The 18,805-nt window shown below is 47.3% G+C and overlaps 1 protein-coding gene across 1 annotated transcript in view; it reads left to right on the top strand.

Moving 5' to 3' along the window:
• LOC115115476 (putative sodium-coupled neutral amino acid transporter 10) overlaps nt 1-18,805 on the top strand; it is a 51,831-nt gene that overhangs the window by 27,742 nt on the left and 5,284 nt on the right. The window contains 7 exon segments of the mRNA XM_029643965.2: nt 993-1,104; nt 2,406-2,512; nt 5,802-5,961; nt 7,758-7,964; nt 8,202-8,618; nt 8,727-8,828; nt 12,753-12,773. Coding sequence (XP_029499825.2) covers nt 993-1,104; nt 2,406-2,512; nt 5,802-5,961; nt 7,758-7,964; nt 8,202-8,618; nt 8,727-8,828; nt 12,753-12,773 — 1,126 coding nt within the window.

The raw sequence follows: 18,805 nt of genomic DNA, 5'->3' as shown, positions 1-18,805 counted from the left end.
AATAAAACAAATTCTAGAGCAAGTCTTTATATCTAGCTAAGGATTTTTGTGCTTAAATAAAAATAAAAAATTGTTCGGTTTGATTATGTGCACTAACTTATTCGTTTGTGAGCTAGCTAGCTAACGTTACCTTGATAACTGAGAAAGGCAGTCGCACACTTCATATGAAATGAAAGGGGTGGTAAGTGCAGCACAATGCACACAACACTAAATGCTTTAGCTATCTCGCCACTATAGCAATCACAATTGATTTGTTTGCATGAAGCAGCGGCCTGTAGCTGGCTGCCGAAAGTCAATGCGGTGTCTTAACCTAGCTAGCAAGCGTATCATGTTAACAATTTAGCTAACGTTAGCTAGCTAGCTAAACATGTATCTACGGGCTGTATGCGATTGTGGAGAATTAATTAAATAGTTTATTTGTCATCTTGCTAGCTAGTTATCTAGCTGTGGCCTTTTGGCCAGTATCAACAAAGGCTTTCTATAACAATAGCAACATTAGCGTATCTAACATTTGACTAAACCATGAAGCAACAGACACAGACATGCATTGCCCAACAATGCTACTGCCACCTTCTGGTTTGGAGTATTTTAACAAGGCTGAGTGGCTGACGACTTCAAGATCTTTGCTGTGTGGACACAAAAGAGATTGACTGCTGACACTATTCAGAGGTGCTAAGTACTGTCGGCAGGCAAACGTTTGACAATCCCACCGGTGTGTCCGAGCTATAAACTTAATCCTAACTCCTAAACCGAAACTGTAATTGTAACCCGAACTCTGAATCTAACCTCCAAACTCAAAATAGTCTGTTTCCTTGTGGGGACCCACTGTTGTCCTTGTTTTACTATCTGGTCCCCACAAAGAAAGTAAATCCAAACACACGGAGACACACTGTGAACAGTGATATGATATTATAATGACCTAACCTGGAAAAGCTTTACTGTACAACACTGTTATAATGACTCTTTCTCTCGCCCCTCTTTTTGTCCCTCAGCAGAAGGATGGGACGTTTACTGCAGGGGGGTACATGCCTCCAATGCGCTTTAAGATGATCACCTTCGCCATCGTCTTCGGAACCATGCTGGGAGGCATCCTCATCCCCAATGGTGTGTGTGTGTGTGCGACTGTGTGTGTGTGACTGCAGGTCTTTAAGGTGTGTGTGTTGTGTTGTGCATTGTAGCACAGGCTGTGTGAATATGAGTTTACGACTCAGTGAATGTCACACTCTAACCCACTCCTTAAATCACACCTTTTATAGAGCTATTATTCTCTCTTCTCAGACACCCAGACACACATACCCTCTCTGGCTCATAGCCCCCCCACAAAACACACACACCCTCCCTGGCTCATAGCCCCCCCACAAAACACACACACCCTCCCTGGCTCATAACCCGCCCCACAAAACACACACACCCTCCCTGGCTCATAACCCCCCACAAAACACACACACCCTCCCTGGCTCATAGCCCCCCACAAAACACACACACCCTCCCTGGCTCATAGCCCCCCCCACAAACAAAAACACACACTCTCTGGTTCCCCCCCCCCCCCCCACAAAACACACACACCCTCTGGTTCATAGCTCTCCCCCCAAAACACACACACCTCTCTGGTTCATAGCCCCCCACAAAACACACACACCCTCTCTGTCTCATAGCCCCCCACAAAACACACACACCCTCTCTGTCTCATAGCCCCCCACAAAACACACACACCCTCTCTGGCTCCCCCACAAACACACACACCCTCTCTGGCTCATAGCCCCCCCCACAAAACACACACACCCTCTCTGGCTCATAGCCCCCCCCACACCCCCACAAAACACACACACCCTCTCTGGCTCATAGCCCCCCCCCCCACAAAACACACACCCTCTCTGGCTCATAGCCCCCCCCCCCCCCCCACACAAAACATACACACCCTCTCTGGTTCATAGCCCCCCCAGGAGGAGAGATTGGTACTGGCTTGAAACACAGGGTCTGAGAGTGAAGCTTGTGCTAGATTAGATTAAGGGGGGTAGGTTTCTGCTTCATTTGGTACAGGGCCATGGGCCAGATGGGTTGGAACGGGGCCATGGGCCAGATGGGTTGGAACGGGGCCATGGGCCAGATGGGTTGGAACGGGGCCATGGGCCAGATGGGTTGGAACGGGGCCATGGGCCAGATGGGTTGGAACGGGGCCATGGGGATTCTGACTTCTGATTGAATAGGAATGCTTAGCCATTGTCTGTCTGGAAAAAGTTGAGGAGGTGCAGGAAGACATGGAGAGAATGAGGAGCGTGGAAGAGTAGAATGAGGATTGTTACCTGGCTGACACGTAGACTCATGTGGTACACTGGCAGTATGTGGCTTTAGCCATGCAAGTGGATTGTGTGACTTAATGTTTGTCTATGCTACTCCCTCTGTAGTGGAGACCATCCTGGGTCTGACTGGAGCCACCATGGGCTCCCTCATCTGCTTCATCTGCCCTGCCCTCATCTACAGAAAGATACAGAAGAATGGACTCACCGCACAGGTACCACACACACACACACACACACACAGTTGAAGTCGGAAGTTTACTTACACCTTAGCCAAATACATTTAAACTCAGTTTTTCACAATTCCTGACATTTAATCCTAGTAAAAATTCCCTGTCTTTGGTTCAGTTAGGATCACCACTTTATTTTAAGAATGTGAGATATCAGAATAATAGTAGAGGAAATGATTTATATCAGTTTTTATTTCTTTCATCACATTCCCAGTGGGTCAGAAGTTTACATACACTTAATTAGTATTTGGTAGCATTGCCTTTTAAATTGTTTCACTTGGGTCAAACGTTTCAGGTAACCTTCCACAAGCTTCCCACAATAAGTTGGGTGAATTTTGGCCCATTCCTCCTGACAGGGCTGGTGTAACTGAGTCAGATTTGTAGGCCTCCTTGCTCACAAACACTTTTTCAGTTCTGCCCACAAATTTTCTATGGATTGAGGTCAGGGCTTTGTGATGGCCACTCTAATACCTTGACTTTGTTGTCCTTAAGCCATTTTGCCACAACTTTGGAAGTATGCTTGGAGTCATTGTCCATTTGGAAGACCCATTTGCGACCAAGCTTTAACTTCCTGACTGATGTCTTGAGATGTTGATTCAATATATCCACATAATTTTCCTCCCTCATGATGCCATTTATTTTGTGAAGCACACCAGTCCCTCCTGCAGCAAAGCACCCCCACAACATGATGCTGCCACCTCTGTGCTTCACGGTTGGGATGGTGTTCTTCGACTTGCAAGCCTCCCTTTTTTCTCCAAATTGTCATTATGGCCAAACAGTTTTATTTTTGTTTCGTCAGAGAAGAGGACATTTATTCAAAAAGTACAATGTTTGTCCCCATGTGCAGTTGCAAACCATAGTCTGGCTTTCTTATGGCGGTTTTGGAGCAGTGGCTTCTTCCTTGCTGAGCGGCCTTTCAGGTTATGTCAATATAGGACTCGTTTTACTGTGGGTATAGATACTTTCATACCTGTTTCCGCCAGCATCTTCACAAGGTCCTTTGCTGTTGTTCTGGGATTGATTTGCACTTTTCGCACCAAAGTACATTCATCTCTAGGAGACTGAACACATCTCCTTCCTGAGCGGTATGATGGCTGCGTGGTCCCATGGTGTTTATACTTGCGTACTATTGTTTGTACAGATGAACGTGGTACCTTCAGGCATTTGGAAATTGCTCCCAATGATGAACCAGACTTGTGGTCTACAATTTTTTTTTCTGAGGTCTAGGCTGGGGCGGCAGGGTAGCCTAGTGGTTAGAGCGTTGGACTAGTAACCGAAAGGTTGCAAGTTCGAATCCCCGAGCTGACAAGGTACAAATCTGTCGTTCTACCCCTGAACAGGCAGTTAACCCACTGTTCCTAGGCCGTCATTGAAAATAAGAATTTGTTCTTAACTGACTTGCCTAGTAAAATAAAGGTAAAATAAAAATAAAAAGGCTGATTTCTTTTGATTTTTCCCATGATGTCAAGCAAAGAAGCACTGAGTTTGAAGGTAGGCCTTGAAATACATCCACAGGTACACCTCCCATTGACTCAAATTATGTCAATTAGCCTTCTGGAATTTTCCAAGCTGTTTAAAGGCACAGTCAACTTGTAGTGTATGTAAACTTCTGACCCACTGGAATTATGATACAGTGAATTATAAGTGAAATAATCTGTCTGTACACAATTGTTGGAAAAATTATTTATGTCATGCACAAAGTAATGTCCTAACCGACTTGCCAAACTATAATTTGTTTACAATACATTTTTGGAGTGGTTGAAAAAAGAGTTTTCATGACTCCAACCTAAGTGAATGTAAACTTCCGACTTCAACTATACATACATACATACATACATACAGTGGGGCAAAAAAGTATTTAGTCAGCCACCAATTGTGCAAGTTCTTCCACTTAAAAAGATGAGAGAGGCCTGTAATTTTCATCATAGGTACACTTCAACTATGACAGACAAAATGAGAAAAGAAATCACATTGTAGGATTTTTAATGAATTTATTTGCAAATTATGGTGGAAAATAAGTATTTGGTCACCTACAAACAAGCAAGATTTCTGGCTCTCACAGACCTGTAACTTCTTCTTTAAGAGGCTCCTCTGTCCTCCACTCGTTACCTGTATTAATGGCACCTGTTTGAACTTGTTATCAGTATAAAAGACACCTGTCCACAACCTTAAACAGTCACACTCCAAACTCCACTATGGCCAAGACCAAAGAGCTGTCAAAGGACACCAGAAACAAAATTGTAGACCTGCACCAGGCTGGGAAGACTGAATCTGCAATAGGTAAGCAGCTTGGTTTGAAGAAATCAACTGTGGGAGCAATTATTAGGAAATGGAAGACATACAAGACCACTGATAATCTCCCTCGATCTGGGGCTCCACGCAAGATCTCACCCCGTGGGGTCAAAATGATCACAAGAACAGTGAGCAAAAATCCCAGAACTACACGGGGGGACCTAGTGAATGACCTGCAGAGAGCTGGGACCAAAGTAACAAAGCCTACCATCAGTAACACACTACGCCGCCAGGGACTCAAATCCTGCAGTGCCAGACGTGTCCCCCTGCTTAAGCCAGTACATGTCCAGGCCCGTCTGAAGTTTGCTAGAGAGCATTTGGATGATCCAGAAGAAGATTGGGAGAATGTCATATGGTCAGATGGAACCAAAATAGAACATTTTGGTAAAAACTCAACTCGTTGTGTTTGGAGGACAAAGAATGCTGAGTTGCATCCAAAGAACACCATACCTACTGTGAAGCGTAAGAAGCATTTCAAGGTCCTGGAGTGGCCTAGCCAGTCTCCAGATCTCAACCCCATAGAAAATCTTTGGAGGGAGTTGAAAGTCCGTGTTGCCCATTAACAGCCCCAAAACATCACTGCTCTAGAGGAGATCTGCATGGAGGAATGGGCCAAAATACCAGCAACAGTGTGTGAAAACCTTGTGAAGACTTACAGAAAACGTTTGACCTCTGTCATTGCCAACAAAGGGTATATAACAAAGTATTGAGAAACTTTTGCTATTGACCAAATACTTATTTTCCACCATAATTTGCAAATAAATTCATTAAAAATCCTACAATGTGATTTTCTGGATTTTTTTCTCATTTTTTCTGTCATAGTTGAAATGATGAAAATTACAGGCCTCTCATCTTTTTAAGAGGGAGAACTTGCACAATTGGTGGCTGACTAAATACTTTTTTGCCCTACTGTACAAACATACATACATGCATTATCTCAACTAATCTCATCACTGACCAACATCTCTCTCTCTCTCTAAAGTTGGTGTTGTGGGTTGGGTTAGGGATCTTGCTGGTCAGCACCTTCACCACGGTGTCAATCTCAGCCAGTGACTCCACCCCCAAGCATGCCCCTCCTCCCCCTGCAGCTGACAAGAGTGCCATCTTGAGAGTCCTTCCTGACATGGCTGATTTACTGAAAGGTATGGACCATATTACAATGTTCCTTCCTTGAGTCAGCTATTCTATTCAGTTCTAAGTCTGAGATGCTCCGAACTCCAAGGATCACATTTTGATGTCAGTTTTGGTGAGAGTAGAGAGACCAAGAGCCAAAAGGTCAAAGAAATCTTAAAACAAAGAAAGATGGAACTGCAGATAAATGGATGTCATGAGAATTTTTATCCCAATGTTCTAACTGAACTATTTTATAGCTTTGACCAATTCCCAGAGGTTTGTAAGGCCCTGGTTAATGAAGAATTGGACTAAGTCCTCAGTCTGCAATAGATCAATCCTTTATTCAGAGAGTAATCTGAAAATGCACATAGCCTTTTATACCTCACACACACAGACAAGAACTCACATCAGTAGAAACTCCATTCTCTTTAGGTGGGCTGTATTTTTTCCAAAGTTAACATACATTGTTTATCACCCTTCTGCAACATGGTTCATCTTTATCACAAGTCGACAGTTCAGTTGTCCTTGATTGTCTACCCAGCTCATATTGCAAAATAGTAAGACAATGGCCCAGTCACACACATGGTTGAATTATGACTCTTAACACATTATTATAGCCTTATAATTCTAATACATTTCACACAGTTATACCGTTTCAGGGTGGAATACTTTAGTCATATAAATTCCTTTATCAATGCGGGAATATATTGAATGTTTGACTGACAGACAGCTAGACAGACTGGATAGAGGATAAGAGGGGCAGCCTTTGACATTGATGGATCCAGAGTGATGCTCTTCAAACTCCGGTGGTTTCTCCCCCCCCCCCACACCCATTTAGCTCTCCCCCTCTCCTACTTCATTTTCTCTCTCCTCTTCCCTCTCTCCTTCTCTTTCCCCCTCTCCTGGGCAGCTGAAATGCCTGCTATCTCTTTCCTGTAACGGGATAAGATGGAGGGAGACGATTCAGAGGAACAGACAGAGGAAATGAGGGGAGAGATGAGTGAGACAGGAGGGCCGGGGTTTGGGGTGGTTAGGGGTTTGGGTAAGAGAAGAGGGGGGGTCATAAAAATGAGAGAGAGTTACACACACTGGAGCAAGGACAGTTCACACAGCCTCATCCTTCCTTCCATTCTCCTCTTTACATCTCTACCTCTCACTGTCTTTCTTTCTTTATCTCTCTCTCCCTTTGACTGATACAGTCATCCACTTCCTTCCACACCTGTTTCCTGTTTATTGCAGATGAATGATAACGGAAGCATGGGTCCCTGTCTCTCTCCCTAGCTCTCTGTCTCTCTCCCTAGCTCTCTGTCTCTCTCCCTAGCTCTCTGTCTCTCTCCCTAGCTCTCTGTCTCTCTCCCTAGCTCTCTCTGTCTCTCTCCCTAGCTCTCTCTGTCTCTCTCCCTAGCTCTCTCTGTCTCTCTCCCTAGCTCTCTCTGTCTCTCTCCTCACTGTGTCGCTCGCTCACTGTGTCGCTCGCTCACTTGGGAAGTGGGAGGAGCTGAGGTGCAGTCCAATGAGGTGCTGGAGAAGCCTGACCCGGGGGCGGGGAAGAAACAGGAAGTAAACTTGCCCCAGTGAAAATGGTGCTTGTTGGGAAGGATGTGGTGGCTGAGCATGCGCTGGTTGATGCGACCAAAGCCCCAGAGTCTGCTGTCTGTCTCGCTTGCTGTCTCACTCGCTCTCTGTCGCTGTCTGTCTTCTCTGTCCCCTTCTCATTCTCTTAGGTTGTATTGTAGGTCCGTATTAGTGTTGCATCTCTTTATAGCTTAGATTTCTGCTGCCATCTAGTGGCTCTTACACATACAAACAAATTGTTCCTTCCCAGCAGTAGAGAAGCCGGTGGTAGCGAAACAGCCTGAGGTGAAGCCTGTGTTGGTGGAGAGGCATAAGGCCCCTGCTGTTTTAGAGCCAGTCCATCCAGTAGAGAGACAGCAGGAACAGGCTGATCCCCCCCAGATCAAAGGACCTGAACAAGGAGTTCCAGACAGGAAGGAGGAGGAGGAGGAAGTGCAGCTGGACCGCCCTGATGCAGGTACAGAACCAGGCCTTTAGAACCAGGGGGAACCCTTTAGAACCAGGGGAAACCCTTTAGAACCAGGGGGAACGCTTTAGAACCAAGGGGAACGCTATAGAACCAGGGGGAATCCACTAGACTAGAACATAGAAGAAAAGCAATAATCTATTAGTGATGGGTTGTTTGTCAGAATACTATTTACAGCAACACCTGAAACTTCATTTGTTATAGCTGTGTGTATTCCCCCTCCTCCAGGTGTGGCGGTACCTGACGGGGAGGCCCATCGGCACGAGCCGCCCATCCCCCATGATGAGGTCCAGATAGAGAAGAGGAAGAATGACGCAGAGCTGGAGGAGGAGAACCAACCTGCAGCGGGAGGAGAAGAGTCTGAGGGTCAGGGAGTGGCGGACCAGGAAGAGGTGAAGAATAAAGAGGGAGGAGAGGAGGAGGAGAAACTTCCTTTGTTGGTGAAAAAGGAGGAAGTGGAGGTGGGAGGAGCAGAGGTGCAGTCCAATGCGGTGCTGGAGAAGCCTGACCCGGGGGCGGGGAAGAAACAGGAAGTCCCACCCCTAGAGCAAGTGGAGAAAATTGCCCCAATGCTTGTTGGGAAGGATGTGGTGGCTGAGCAGGCGCTGGTTGATGCGGCCAAAGCCCCAGAGGTTGCTGGGAAACGTGAGTATGACTGGTCTTTATCCAGAACATTCAATCATCTCAGATGCTCTCGGTGATTTGATTGGCTGTAGATGTGTTGGACACCTGGCCTTTGACCATGTGGTTTAGGTGAGCCGGCGGCCCCAGTTGCTGAAGCAGTGGTTCCCGTGGCAGCAGAGGGGGCTGCTGTTCCAGAGGTTAAGGAGAGAGGAGTGGAGGACAAGATGGATGGTGAGTGGAAATTGCACTAAGGATATGCAAGATTAAAGAAAGAAAAAATAAGAGTAGGATTGAAGTACAGAACAAGCACCAGGGTTAACAGTTCACAGACAAGACAGACCAGACCAGGGTAGACAGACAGACCAGACCAGGGTAGACAGACAGACCAGACCAGGGTAGACAGACAGACCAGACCAGGGTAGACAGACAGACCGACCAGACCAGGGTAGACAGACAGACCGACCAGACCAGGGTAGACAGACAGACAGACCAGACCAGGGTAGACAGACAGACCGACCAGACCAGGGTAGACAGACAGACCGACCAGACCAGGGTAGACAGACAGACCGACCAGACCAGGGTAGACAGACAGACCGACCACCAGACCAGGGTAGACAGACAGACCGACCAGACAGGGTAGACAGACAGACCGACCAGACCAGGGTAGACAGACAGACGACCAGACCAGGGTAGACAGACAGACCGACCAGACCAGACAGACAGACCCGACCAGACCAGGGTAGACAGACAGAGACAGACCAGGTAGACAGACAGACCGACCAGACCAGGGTAGACAGACAGACCGACCAGACCAGGGTAGACAGACAGACCGACCAGACCAGGGTAGACAGACAGACCGACCAGACCAGGGTAGACAGACAGACCGACCAGACCAGGGTAGACAGACAGACCGACCAGACCAGGGTAGACAGACAGACCGACCAGACCAGGGTAGACAGACAGACCGACAGACCAGGGTGACAGAGACCAGACCAGGGTAGACAGACAGACCGACCAGACCAGGGTAGACAGACAGACCGACCAGACCAGGGTAGACAGACAGACCGACCAGACCAGACAGACAGGACCAGACCTAGACAGACAGACCGACCAGACAGGTAGAGACAGACCGACCAGACCAGGGTAGACAGACAGACCGACCAGACCAGGGTAGACAGACAGACCGACCAGACCAGGGTAGACAGACAGACCGACCAGACCAGGGTAGACAGACAGACCAGACCAGGGTAGACAGACAGACCAGACCAGGGTAGACAGACAGACCAGGGCGGACAGACTGACAGACGGACCAGGGCGGACCGACTGACAGACGGACCAGGGCGGACCGACTGACAGACGGACAGACGACTGACAGACGGACCAGGGCGGACCCGACTGACAGACGGACCAGGGCGGACCGACTGACAGACGGACCAGGGCGGACCGACTGACAGACGGACCAGGGCGGACCGACTGACAGACGGACCAGGGCGGACCGACAGACCAGGGTGGACAGACAGACCAGGGTAGACAGACAGACAGACCAGACCAGGGTGGAAAGACAGACAGACGGACCAGGGCGGACCGACAGACCAGGGTAGACAGACAGACAGACCAGACCAGGGTGGAAAGACAGACAGACGGACCAGGGCGGACCGACAGACCAGGGTAGACAGACAGACAGACCAGACCAGGGTAGACAGACAGACCAGGGTAGACAGACAGACAGACCAGACCAGGGTAGACAGACAGACCAGGGCGGACAGACTGACAGACGGACCAGGGCGGACCGACTGACAGACGGACCAGGGCGGACCGACTGACAGACGGACCAGGGCGGACCGACTGACAGACGGACCAGGGCGGACCGACTGACAGACGGACCAGGGCGGACCGACTGACAGACGGACCAGGGCGGACCGACTGACAGACGGACCAGGGCGGACCGACTGACAGACGGACCAGGGCGGACCGACTGACAGACGGACCAGGCGGACCAGACTGACAGACGGACCAGGGCGGACCGGACAGACGGACAGGGCGGACCGACAGACAGGGCGGACCAGACCAGGCGACAGACAGACAGACCAGACCAGACCAGGGTAGACAGACAGACAGACCAGACCAGACCAGGGTGGAAAGACAGACAGACGGACCAGGGCGGACCGACAGACCAGGGTAGACAGACAGACAGACCAGACCAGGGTAGACAGACAGACCAGGGTAGACAGACAGACAGACCAGACCAGGGTAGACAGACAGACCAGGGCGGACAGACTGACAGACGGACCAGGGCGGACCGACTGACAGACGGACCAGGACGGACCGGACTGACTGACAGGCGGACCAGGGCGGACCACTGACAGACAGACAGACAGGGCGGACCGACTGACAGACACTGACCAGGCGGACCGACGGCAGACGGACCAGGGCGGACAGACTGACAGACTGACCAGACCAGACCAGGGCGGACCGACTGACAGACACGGACCAGGGCGGACCGACTGACAGACGGACCAGGCGGACCGGGCGGACCGACTGACAGACGGACCAGGCGGACCGACTGACAGAGCGGACCAGGCGGACCGACTGACAGACGGACCAGGGCGGACCGACACCAGGGCGGACCGGACCGACCAGGCGGACCGACTGACAGACGGACCAGGGGCGGACCGACTGACAGACGGACCAGGGCGGACCGACTGACAGACGGACCAGGGACAGACGGACCAGACCAGGGTGGAAAGACAGACAGACCAGACCAGGTGGAAAGACAGACAGACCAGGGTAGACAGACAGACAGACCAGACCGTAGACAGACAGACCAGGTGGACAGACAGACAGACCAGACCAGGGTAGACAGACGGACCAGGGCGGACAGACTGACAGACGGACCAGGCGGACCGACTGACAGACGGACTCAGGGCGGACCGACTGACAGACGGACCAGGGCGGACCCGACTGACAGACGGACCAGGGCGGACCGACTGACCAGGCGGACCGACTGACAGACGGACCAGGCGGACCGACTGACAGACGGACCCAGGCGGACCGACTGACAGACGGACCAGGGCGGACCGACTGACAGACGGACCAGGGCGGACCGACTGACAGACGGACCAGGGCGGACCCGACTGACCACGGACCAGGCGGACCGGACTGACAGACCAGGCGGACCGGTGACAGACGGACCAGGGCGGACCGACTGACAGACGGCCCAGAGCAGACTGACAGACGGACCAGGGCGGACCGACTGACCAGACAGACGGACCAGGGCGGACCGACGACAGACCAGGGTGACAGACAGACAGACCAGACCAGACCAGGGCGGACCGACTGACAGACGGACCAGGGCGGACCGACTGACAGACCAGGCGGGTGACAGACGGACCAGGGCAGACAGACAGACCGACTGACAGACGGACCAGGGGACTGACAGACGGACCAGGCGGACCGACTGACAGACGGACCAGGGCGGACCGACTGACAGACCAGGGTGGAAAGACAGACAGACAGGCGGACCGACTGACAGACGGACCAGGGCGGACAGACTGACAGACGGACCAGGGCGGGACAGACCAGGGTGGAAAGACTGACAGACGGACCAGGGCGGACCGACTGACCAGGGCTGACAGACGGACCAGGGCGGACCGACTGACCAGGGCAGACAGACGGACCAGGGCGGACCGACTGACCAGGGTAGACAGACGGACCAGGGCGGACCGACAGACCAGGGTAGACAGACAGACAGACCAGACCAGACCAGGGTGGAAAGACAGACAGACGGACCAGGGCGGACCGACAGACCAGGGTAGACAGACAGACAGACCAGACCAGGGCGGACAGACAGACCAGGGTGGACAGACCAGACCAGGGTGGAAAGACAGACAGACTGACCAGGGCGGACAGACTGACAGACGGACCAGGGCAGACCAGGGTGGAAAGACAGACAGACGGACCAGGGCGGACCGACAGACCAGGGTAGACAGACAGACAGACCAGACCAGGGTAGACAGACAGACCAGACAGACCAGGGCAGGCAGACAGACAGACTTGGGTTGATTCACTCAGGATACTCCACATCAGGTTTTTGGTTTCTCTCCTCTAACTCTTGTCTCTCTCCTTTCTTTTCCTGTATACTGGCTCCTGTCACAGTGATAAAAAAGCTGGTTGCAGGTATGAACTCATCCCTCGCCTTCTGTCGCTCTGTCGTTCTCTACTTGTTATGGAAGGTTTGGGAATCACTTCCTTTTAGGTGGTTGTAGAACTTAACGGCTCTTTTCTGAATTTTGTAAGTTAGCTGGTATCAGCCTAAATCTGCTCTGCATGTATTTGGTGTTTTACATTGTACACAGAGGATATTTTTGCATTCAGAGTCTAAATTTGGTGTTTGTTCCATTTTGTGAATTCTTGGTTGGTGAGCGGATCCCAGACCTCACAACCATAAAGGGAAATGGGTTCTATAACTGATTCAAGTATTTTTAGCCAGGTCCTAATTGGTTTGTCGAATGTTATTATGTTCCTTTTGATGGCGTAGAAGGCCCTTCTTGCCTTGTCTCTCAGATCGTTCACAGCTCTGTGGAAGTTACCTGTGGCGCTGATGTTTAGGCTGAGGTATGTATAGTTTGTTGTGTGCTCTAGGGCAGGTATTCCCAAACTGGGGTACTACGTGCAATGCGCCAAATAAAAATGTGATTCACATGTATTTTTTAAATAACACTTATATTTCAAAATGGGGCTATACATTTGGGTGAGTTTTTTTTTTTTTCTCGCATGAGTAGCTTCGTTTCACTGCCAAAAATAAAGTTAAACCATTTAGTGTTCAGCGAAATAACAACACAATGTCAAATACAGGTAGCCTAGTCAAATTATTAACATCCAATCACATTAATCACTACTCTCTCTTGGGAATTCCACTGTAGTTGCTGCTCATTCCGTTTGCTCGACAATTGATGGATGTGTCCATAGAGACACATACCAGTTTTACTGGTAGTACTGCTACTACTACTAGGGCATCATACTGCTACTACCAGCAGTACTTCACCTGTCGACGACACAAGTTGTTCTGCTTCCACGAGCAGATCCAATGCTAGCATCAGTAATTCTACATCTGTTGTTAGCCCAGCTAGCATGGACACTGACAGTTGTGAATCTGATGCAGCCGAAGAACAACTGCCCCTTACCAGGGAAAGCACCAAACAGACAGGGACGTTGGACCATCGAAGAGGCGCAAATATGATGAAATCTACATTGATTTGGGGTTCACTTATATTGGGAGTAGTGCCTTTCCTCAGCCACAGTGTGTTATATGTGCAAAGTACTATCTCACAACTCGATGAAACTTTCACTGTTGCGCAGACATTTAGAAACAAAACATGCCAATTTGAAAAATAAGCCACAGGAGTTATTTGAGCGAGAATTAAGACTACTTTCGAGAAGTAAGACGTGTAAAAGCAACCGATACCATTAATAAGAAGGGGCTAGAAGTGTCTAATATGGTGAGCTACCGAGTGGCTGAGAGAGGCAAGCCCCATACTATTGTGGAGGACTTAATTCTTCCTGCTGCCGCGGATATGGCTGGGACAATGCTGGGGGAAAAGGCCAAAAAAACCTTTACAGACAATGCCTTCATCAAACAACACTGTTTCATGACGCATCAGTGACATGGCAGGAGATGTTTTGAAACTATTACTGCTTCGCATACAAGCCAGTGAATTCTATGATGGCGCAAACACCATGACAGGGAGACATAGTGGAGTGGTAACGCACGTGCATGCAGTTGCTCCCTATGCCACTTGGGTACACTGCAGCATCCACTGAGAGGCTCTTGCTGCCATAGGAATGCCTGACCGTTTGAAAGACGTTTTGGACACTACAGTGAAAATGGTTAACTTTGTTAACGCAAGACCCCTGAACTCATGTATTTTCTGCACTATGCAATGATATGGGCAACGACCATGTAACGCTTTTACAATAAATAGAAGTGTACTGGTTATCAAGGGGCAAAGTATTGACACGTTTTCTTTTTAAATTGAGAGACAAGTGTAAAGTTTTATTTACTGACAATAATTTTTACTTGACTGACTGCTTGCATGATGATGACGTTTTTCACACGACTGGGTGTTTTTTTTCTCACCTGAATGATCTGAATCAAGGATTTAAAGGGACTCTCCGCAACTATAATCAGTGTGCGGGACAACATTGAGGCTATGACACAGATCTTTCCATCATTGTATCATATTTTGTGTGCAAATGAACTCAAGCTTACGGACAATGTCACATTTGATATAGCGAACCACCTGAGTGAGTTTGTTGCATAATTACGCAGGTACTTTTCTCGAAATAGATGACACCAACAGCTAGATTTGTTAGCCCTTTCATGCCCTGCCTCCAGTCCACTTTATATCTGAAGAAGAGAGCCTCATCAAAATTGCAACAAGCGGTTCTGTGAGAACTGATTTTAATCAGAAGCCACTGCCAGATTTGTGGATCGAGCTGCGCTCAGAGTATCCTGCCTTGGCAAATCGCGCTGTTAAGGCACTGATGCCCTTTGCAACCATGTACCTACAGTTGAAGTCGGAAGTTTACATACACTTAAGTTGGCGTCATTAAAACTCGGTTTTCAACCACTCCACAAATGTCTTGTTAACAAACTATAGTTTTGGCAAGTCGGTTAGGATATCTACTTTGTGCATGGCACAAGTACTTTTCCCAACAATTGTTTACAGACAGATTATTTCACTTATTAATTCACTGTATCACAATTCCAGTGGGTCAGAAGTTTACATACACTAAATTGACTGTGCCTTTAAACAGCTTGGAAAATTCCAGAAAATGATGTCATGGCTAATAAGCTAATTGACATCATTTGAGTCAATTGGAGGTGTACCTGTGGATGTATTTCAAGGCCTACCTTCAAACTTTGTGCCTCTTTGCTTGACATCATGGGAAAATCAAAAGAAATCGGCCAAGACCTCAGAAAAACAATTGTAGACCACTATTCTAGTTCATCCTTAGAAGCAATTTCAAAACGCCTGTAGGTACCAGGTTCATCTGTACAAACAATAGTATGCAAGTATAAACACCAAGAGACCACGCAGTCGTTATACCGCTCAGGAAGGAGACTCATTCTGTCTCCTAGAGATGAACGTACTTTGGTGCGGAAGTGCAAATCAATCCCAGAACGACAGCAAAGGACCTTGTGAAGATGCTGGCGGAAACGGGTATAAAAGTATCTATATCCACAGTAAAACGAGTCCTATATCGACATAACCTGAAAGGCCGCTCAGCAAGGAAGAAGCCACTGCTCCAAACCCACCATAAAAAAGCCAGACTACGGTTTGCAACTGCACATGGGGACAAAGATGATACTTTTTGTAGAAATGTCCTCTGGTCTGATGAAACAAAAATATAACTGTTTGGCCATAATGACGTATTTATGTTTGGAGGAAAAAGGAGGAGGTTTGCAAGCCGAAGAACACCATCCCAACCGTGAAGCACGGGGGTGGCAGCGTCATGTTGTGGGGGTGCTTTGCTGGTGCACTAAACAAAATAGATGGCATCATGAGAATTGAAAATTATGTGAATATTTTGAAGCAACATTTCAGGAAGTTAAAGCTTGGTCCCAAATGGGTCTTCCAAATTAACAATGACCCCAAGCATACTTCCACAGTTGTGGCAAAATGGCTTAAGGACAACAAAGTCAAGGTATTGGAGTGGCCATCACAAAGCCCTGACCTCAATCCCATAGAAAATTTGTGGGCAGAACTGAAAAAGCCTGTGCGGGCAAAGAGGCCTACAAACCTAACTCAGTTACACCAGCTGTCAGGAGGAATGGGCCAATATTCACCCAACATATTGTGGGATGCTTGTGGAAGGCTACCCGAAACGTTTGACCCAAGTTAAACAATTTAAAGGAAATGCTACCATACTAATTGAGTGTATGTAAATTTATGACCCACTGGGAATGTGATGAAAGAAATAAAAGCTGAAATTAATCATTCTCTCTACTATTATTCTGACATTTCACATTCTTAAAATAAAGTGGTGATATTAATTTTTACAACGATAAAATGTCAGGAATTGTGAAAACTGAGTGTAAATGTATTTGGCTAAGGTGTATGTAAACTTCCGACTTCAACTGTAAGTGAGAGTGGATTCTCTGCCATCACTAGTAGAGGTCAACCGACTATGATTTTTCAACACCGATACCGATTATTGGAGGACAAAAAAACCTATACTGATTAATCGGCCAATTTTTAATTTAAAAAAAAGGTTTTATTTTTTTATTTTTTTAAATATATATTTGTGTGTATATATTTGTAATAATGACAATTACAACAATACTGAATTAACACTTATTTTAACTTAATGTAATGCATCAATAAAATCAATTTAGTCTCAAATAAATAATGAAACATGTTCAATTTGGTTTAAATAATGCAAAAACCAAGTGTTGGAGAATAAAGTAAAAGTGCAATATGTGCCATGTAAAAAAGCTAACGTTTAAGTTCCTTGCTCAGAACATATGAAAGCTGGTGGTTCCTTTTAACATGAGTCTTTAATATGCCCAGGTAAGAAGTTTTAGGTTGTAGTTATTATAGAACTAGTTCTCTCTATACCATTTGTATTTCATATACCTTTGACTATTGGATGTTCTAATAGGTACTTTAATATTGCCAGCCTCATCTCGGGAGTTCATAGGCTTGAAGTCATAAACAGCGCAATGCTTGAAGCACAGCGAAGAGCTGCTGGCAAATGCAGGAAAGTGCTGTTTGAATGAATGCTTACGAGCCTGCTGCTGCCTACCATCCCTCAGTCAGACTGCTCTGTCAAATCATAGACTTACTTATAATAACACACAGAAATACGAGCCTTGGTCATTAATATGGTCAAATCCAGAAACTGTCATTTCGAAAACAAAACTTTTATTCTTTCAGTGAAATACGGAACTGTTCTGTATTTTATCTAACGGGTGGCATCCATAAGTCTAAATATTGCTGTTTCATTGCACAACCTTCAATGTTTTGTCATAATTATGTACAATTCTGGCAAATTAATTACGGTCTTTGTTAGTAAGAAATGGTCTTCACACAGTTCGCAACGAGTCAGGCGGCCCAAACTGCTGCATATACCCTGACTCTGCTTGCACAGAACGCAAGAGAAGTGACCCAATTTCCCTAGTTAAAAGAAATTCATGTTAGCAAGCAATATTAACTAAATATGCAGGTTTAAAAATATATACTTGTGTATTGATTTTAAGAAAGGCATTGATGTTTATGGTTAGGTACATTGGTGCAACGACAGTGCTATTTTCGTGAATGCGCTTGTTAAATCACCAGTTTGGCGAAGTAGCCTGTGATTTAATGATAAATTAACAGGCACTGCATCGATTATATGAAACGCAGGACAAGCTAGATAAACTAGTAATATTATCAACCATGTGTAGTTAATTAGTGATTATGTTAAGATTAATTGTTTTTTTTATAAGATATGTTTAATGCTAGCTAGCACCTTACCTTGGCTCCTTGCTGCACTCGCATAATAGGTAGTCAGCCTGCCACGCAGTCTCCTCGTGGAGTGCAATGTAATCGGCCATAATCGGTGTGCAGATTACCGATTGTTATGAAAACTTGAAATCAGCCCTAATTCCGATTAATCGGTCGACCTCTAATCACTAGCATGAAAACTAAATACAGGCACAGACTGTGTGTGGAAAATGATAAGACTGAGACTCTCTCCAATACAATTCAACATTGCAGAGTTATGTGCATCCTTTCGGAGCACATCCTTGTCATTAACCTGTGGTGAGTTATTCACAATTTTTGATGAACAATTTAAGGTTTTATATGTAAGATTGCTAAATAAAGAGCAAAGTTATTGATTATTATTAGGGCCCTGGTCCTATAAGAGCTCTCTGTCACTTCTCACAAGCTGGGTTCTGACAACACCTCACACTCATTCTTATGTTTAATAATCCGCCACAGGAAAGGAAGACAAAGAGTTACCTCTGTTGGAGAGGATAAATTCATTAGAGTTAACTGCACCTCAGATTACAGCCCAAATAAACATCTCAACATCATCTGTTCAGAGGAGACTGCGTGAATCAGGCCTTCATGGTTGAATTGCTGCAAAGAAACTACTACTAAAGGGCACCAATAATAAGAAGAGACTTGCTTGGGCCAAGAAACACGAGCAATGGACATGAG

Source organism: Oncorhynchus nerka, linkage group LG28 (genome assembly GCF_034236695.1).
Source record: "Oncorhynchus nerka isolate Pitt River linkage group LG28, Oner_Uvic_2.0, whole genome shotgun sequence".
Classification (NCBI taxonomy): domain Eukaryota; kingdom Metazoa; phylum Chordata; class Actinopteri; order Salmoniformes; family Salmonidae; genus Oncorhynchus; species Oncorhynchus nerka.
This window is presented reverse-complemented; position numbering and strand designations above follow the sequence as displayed.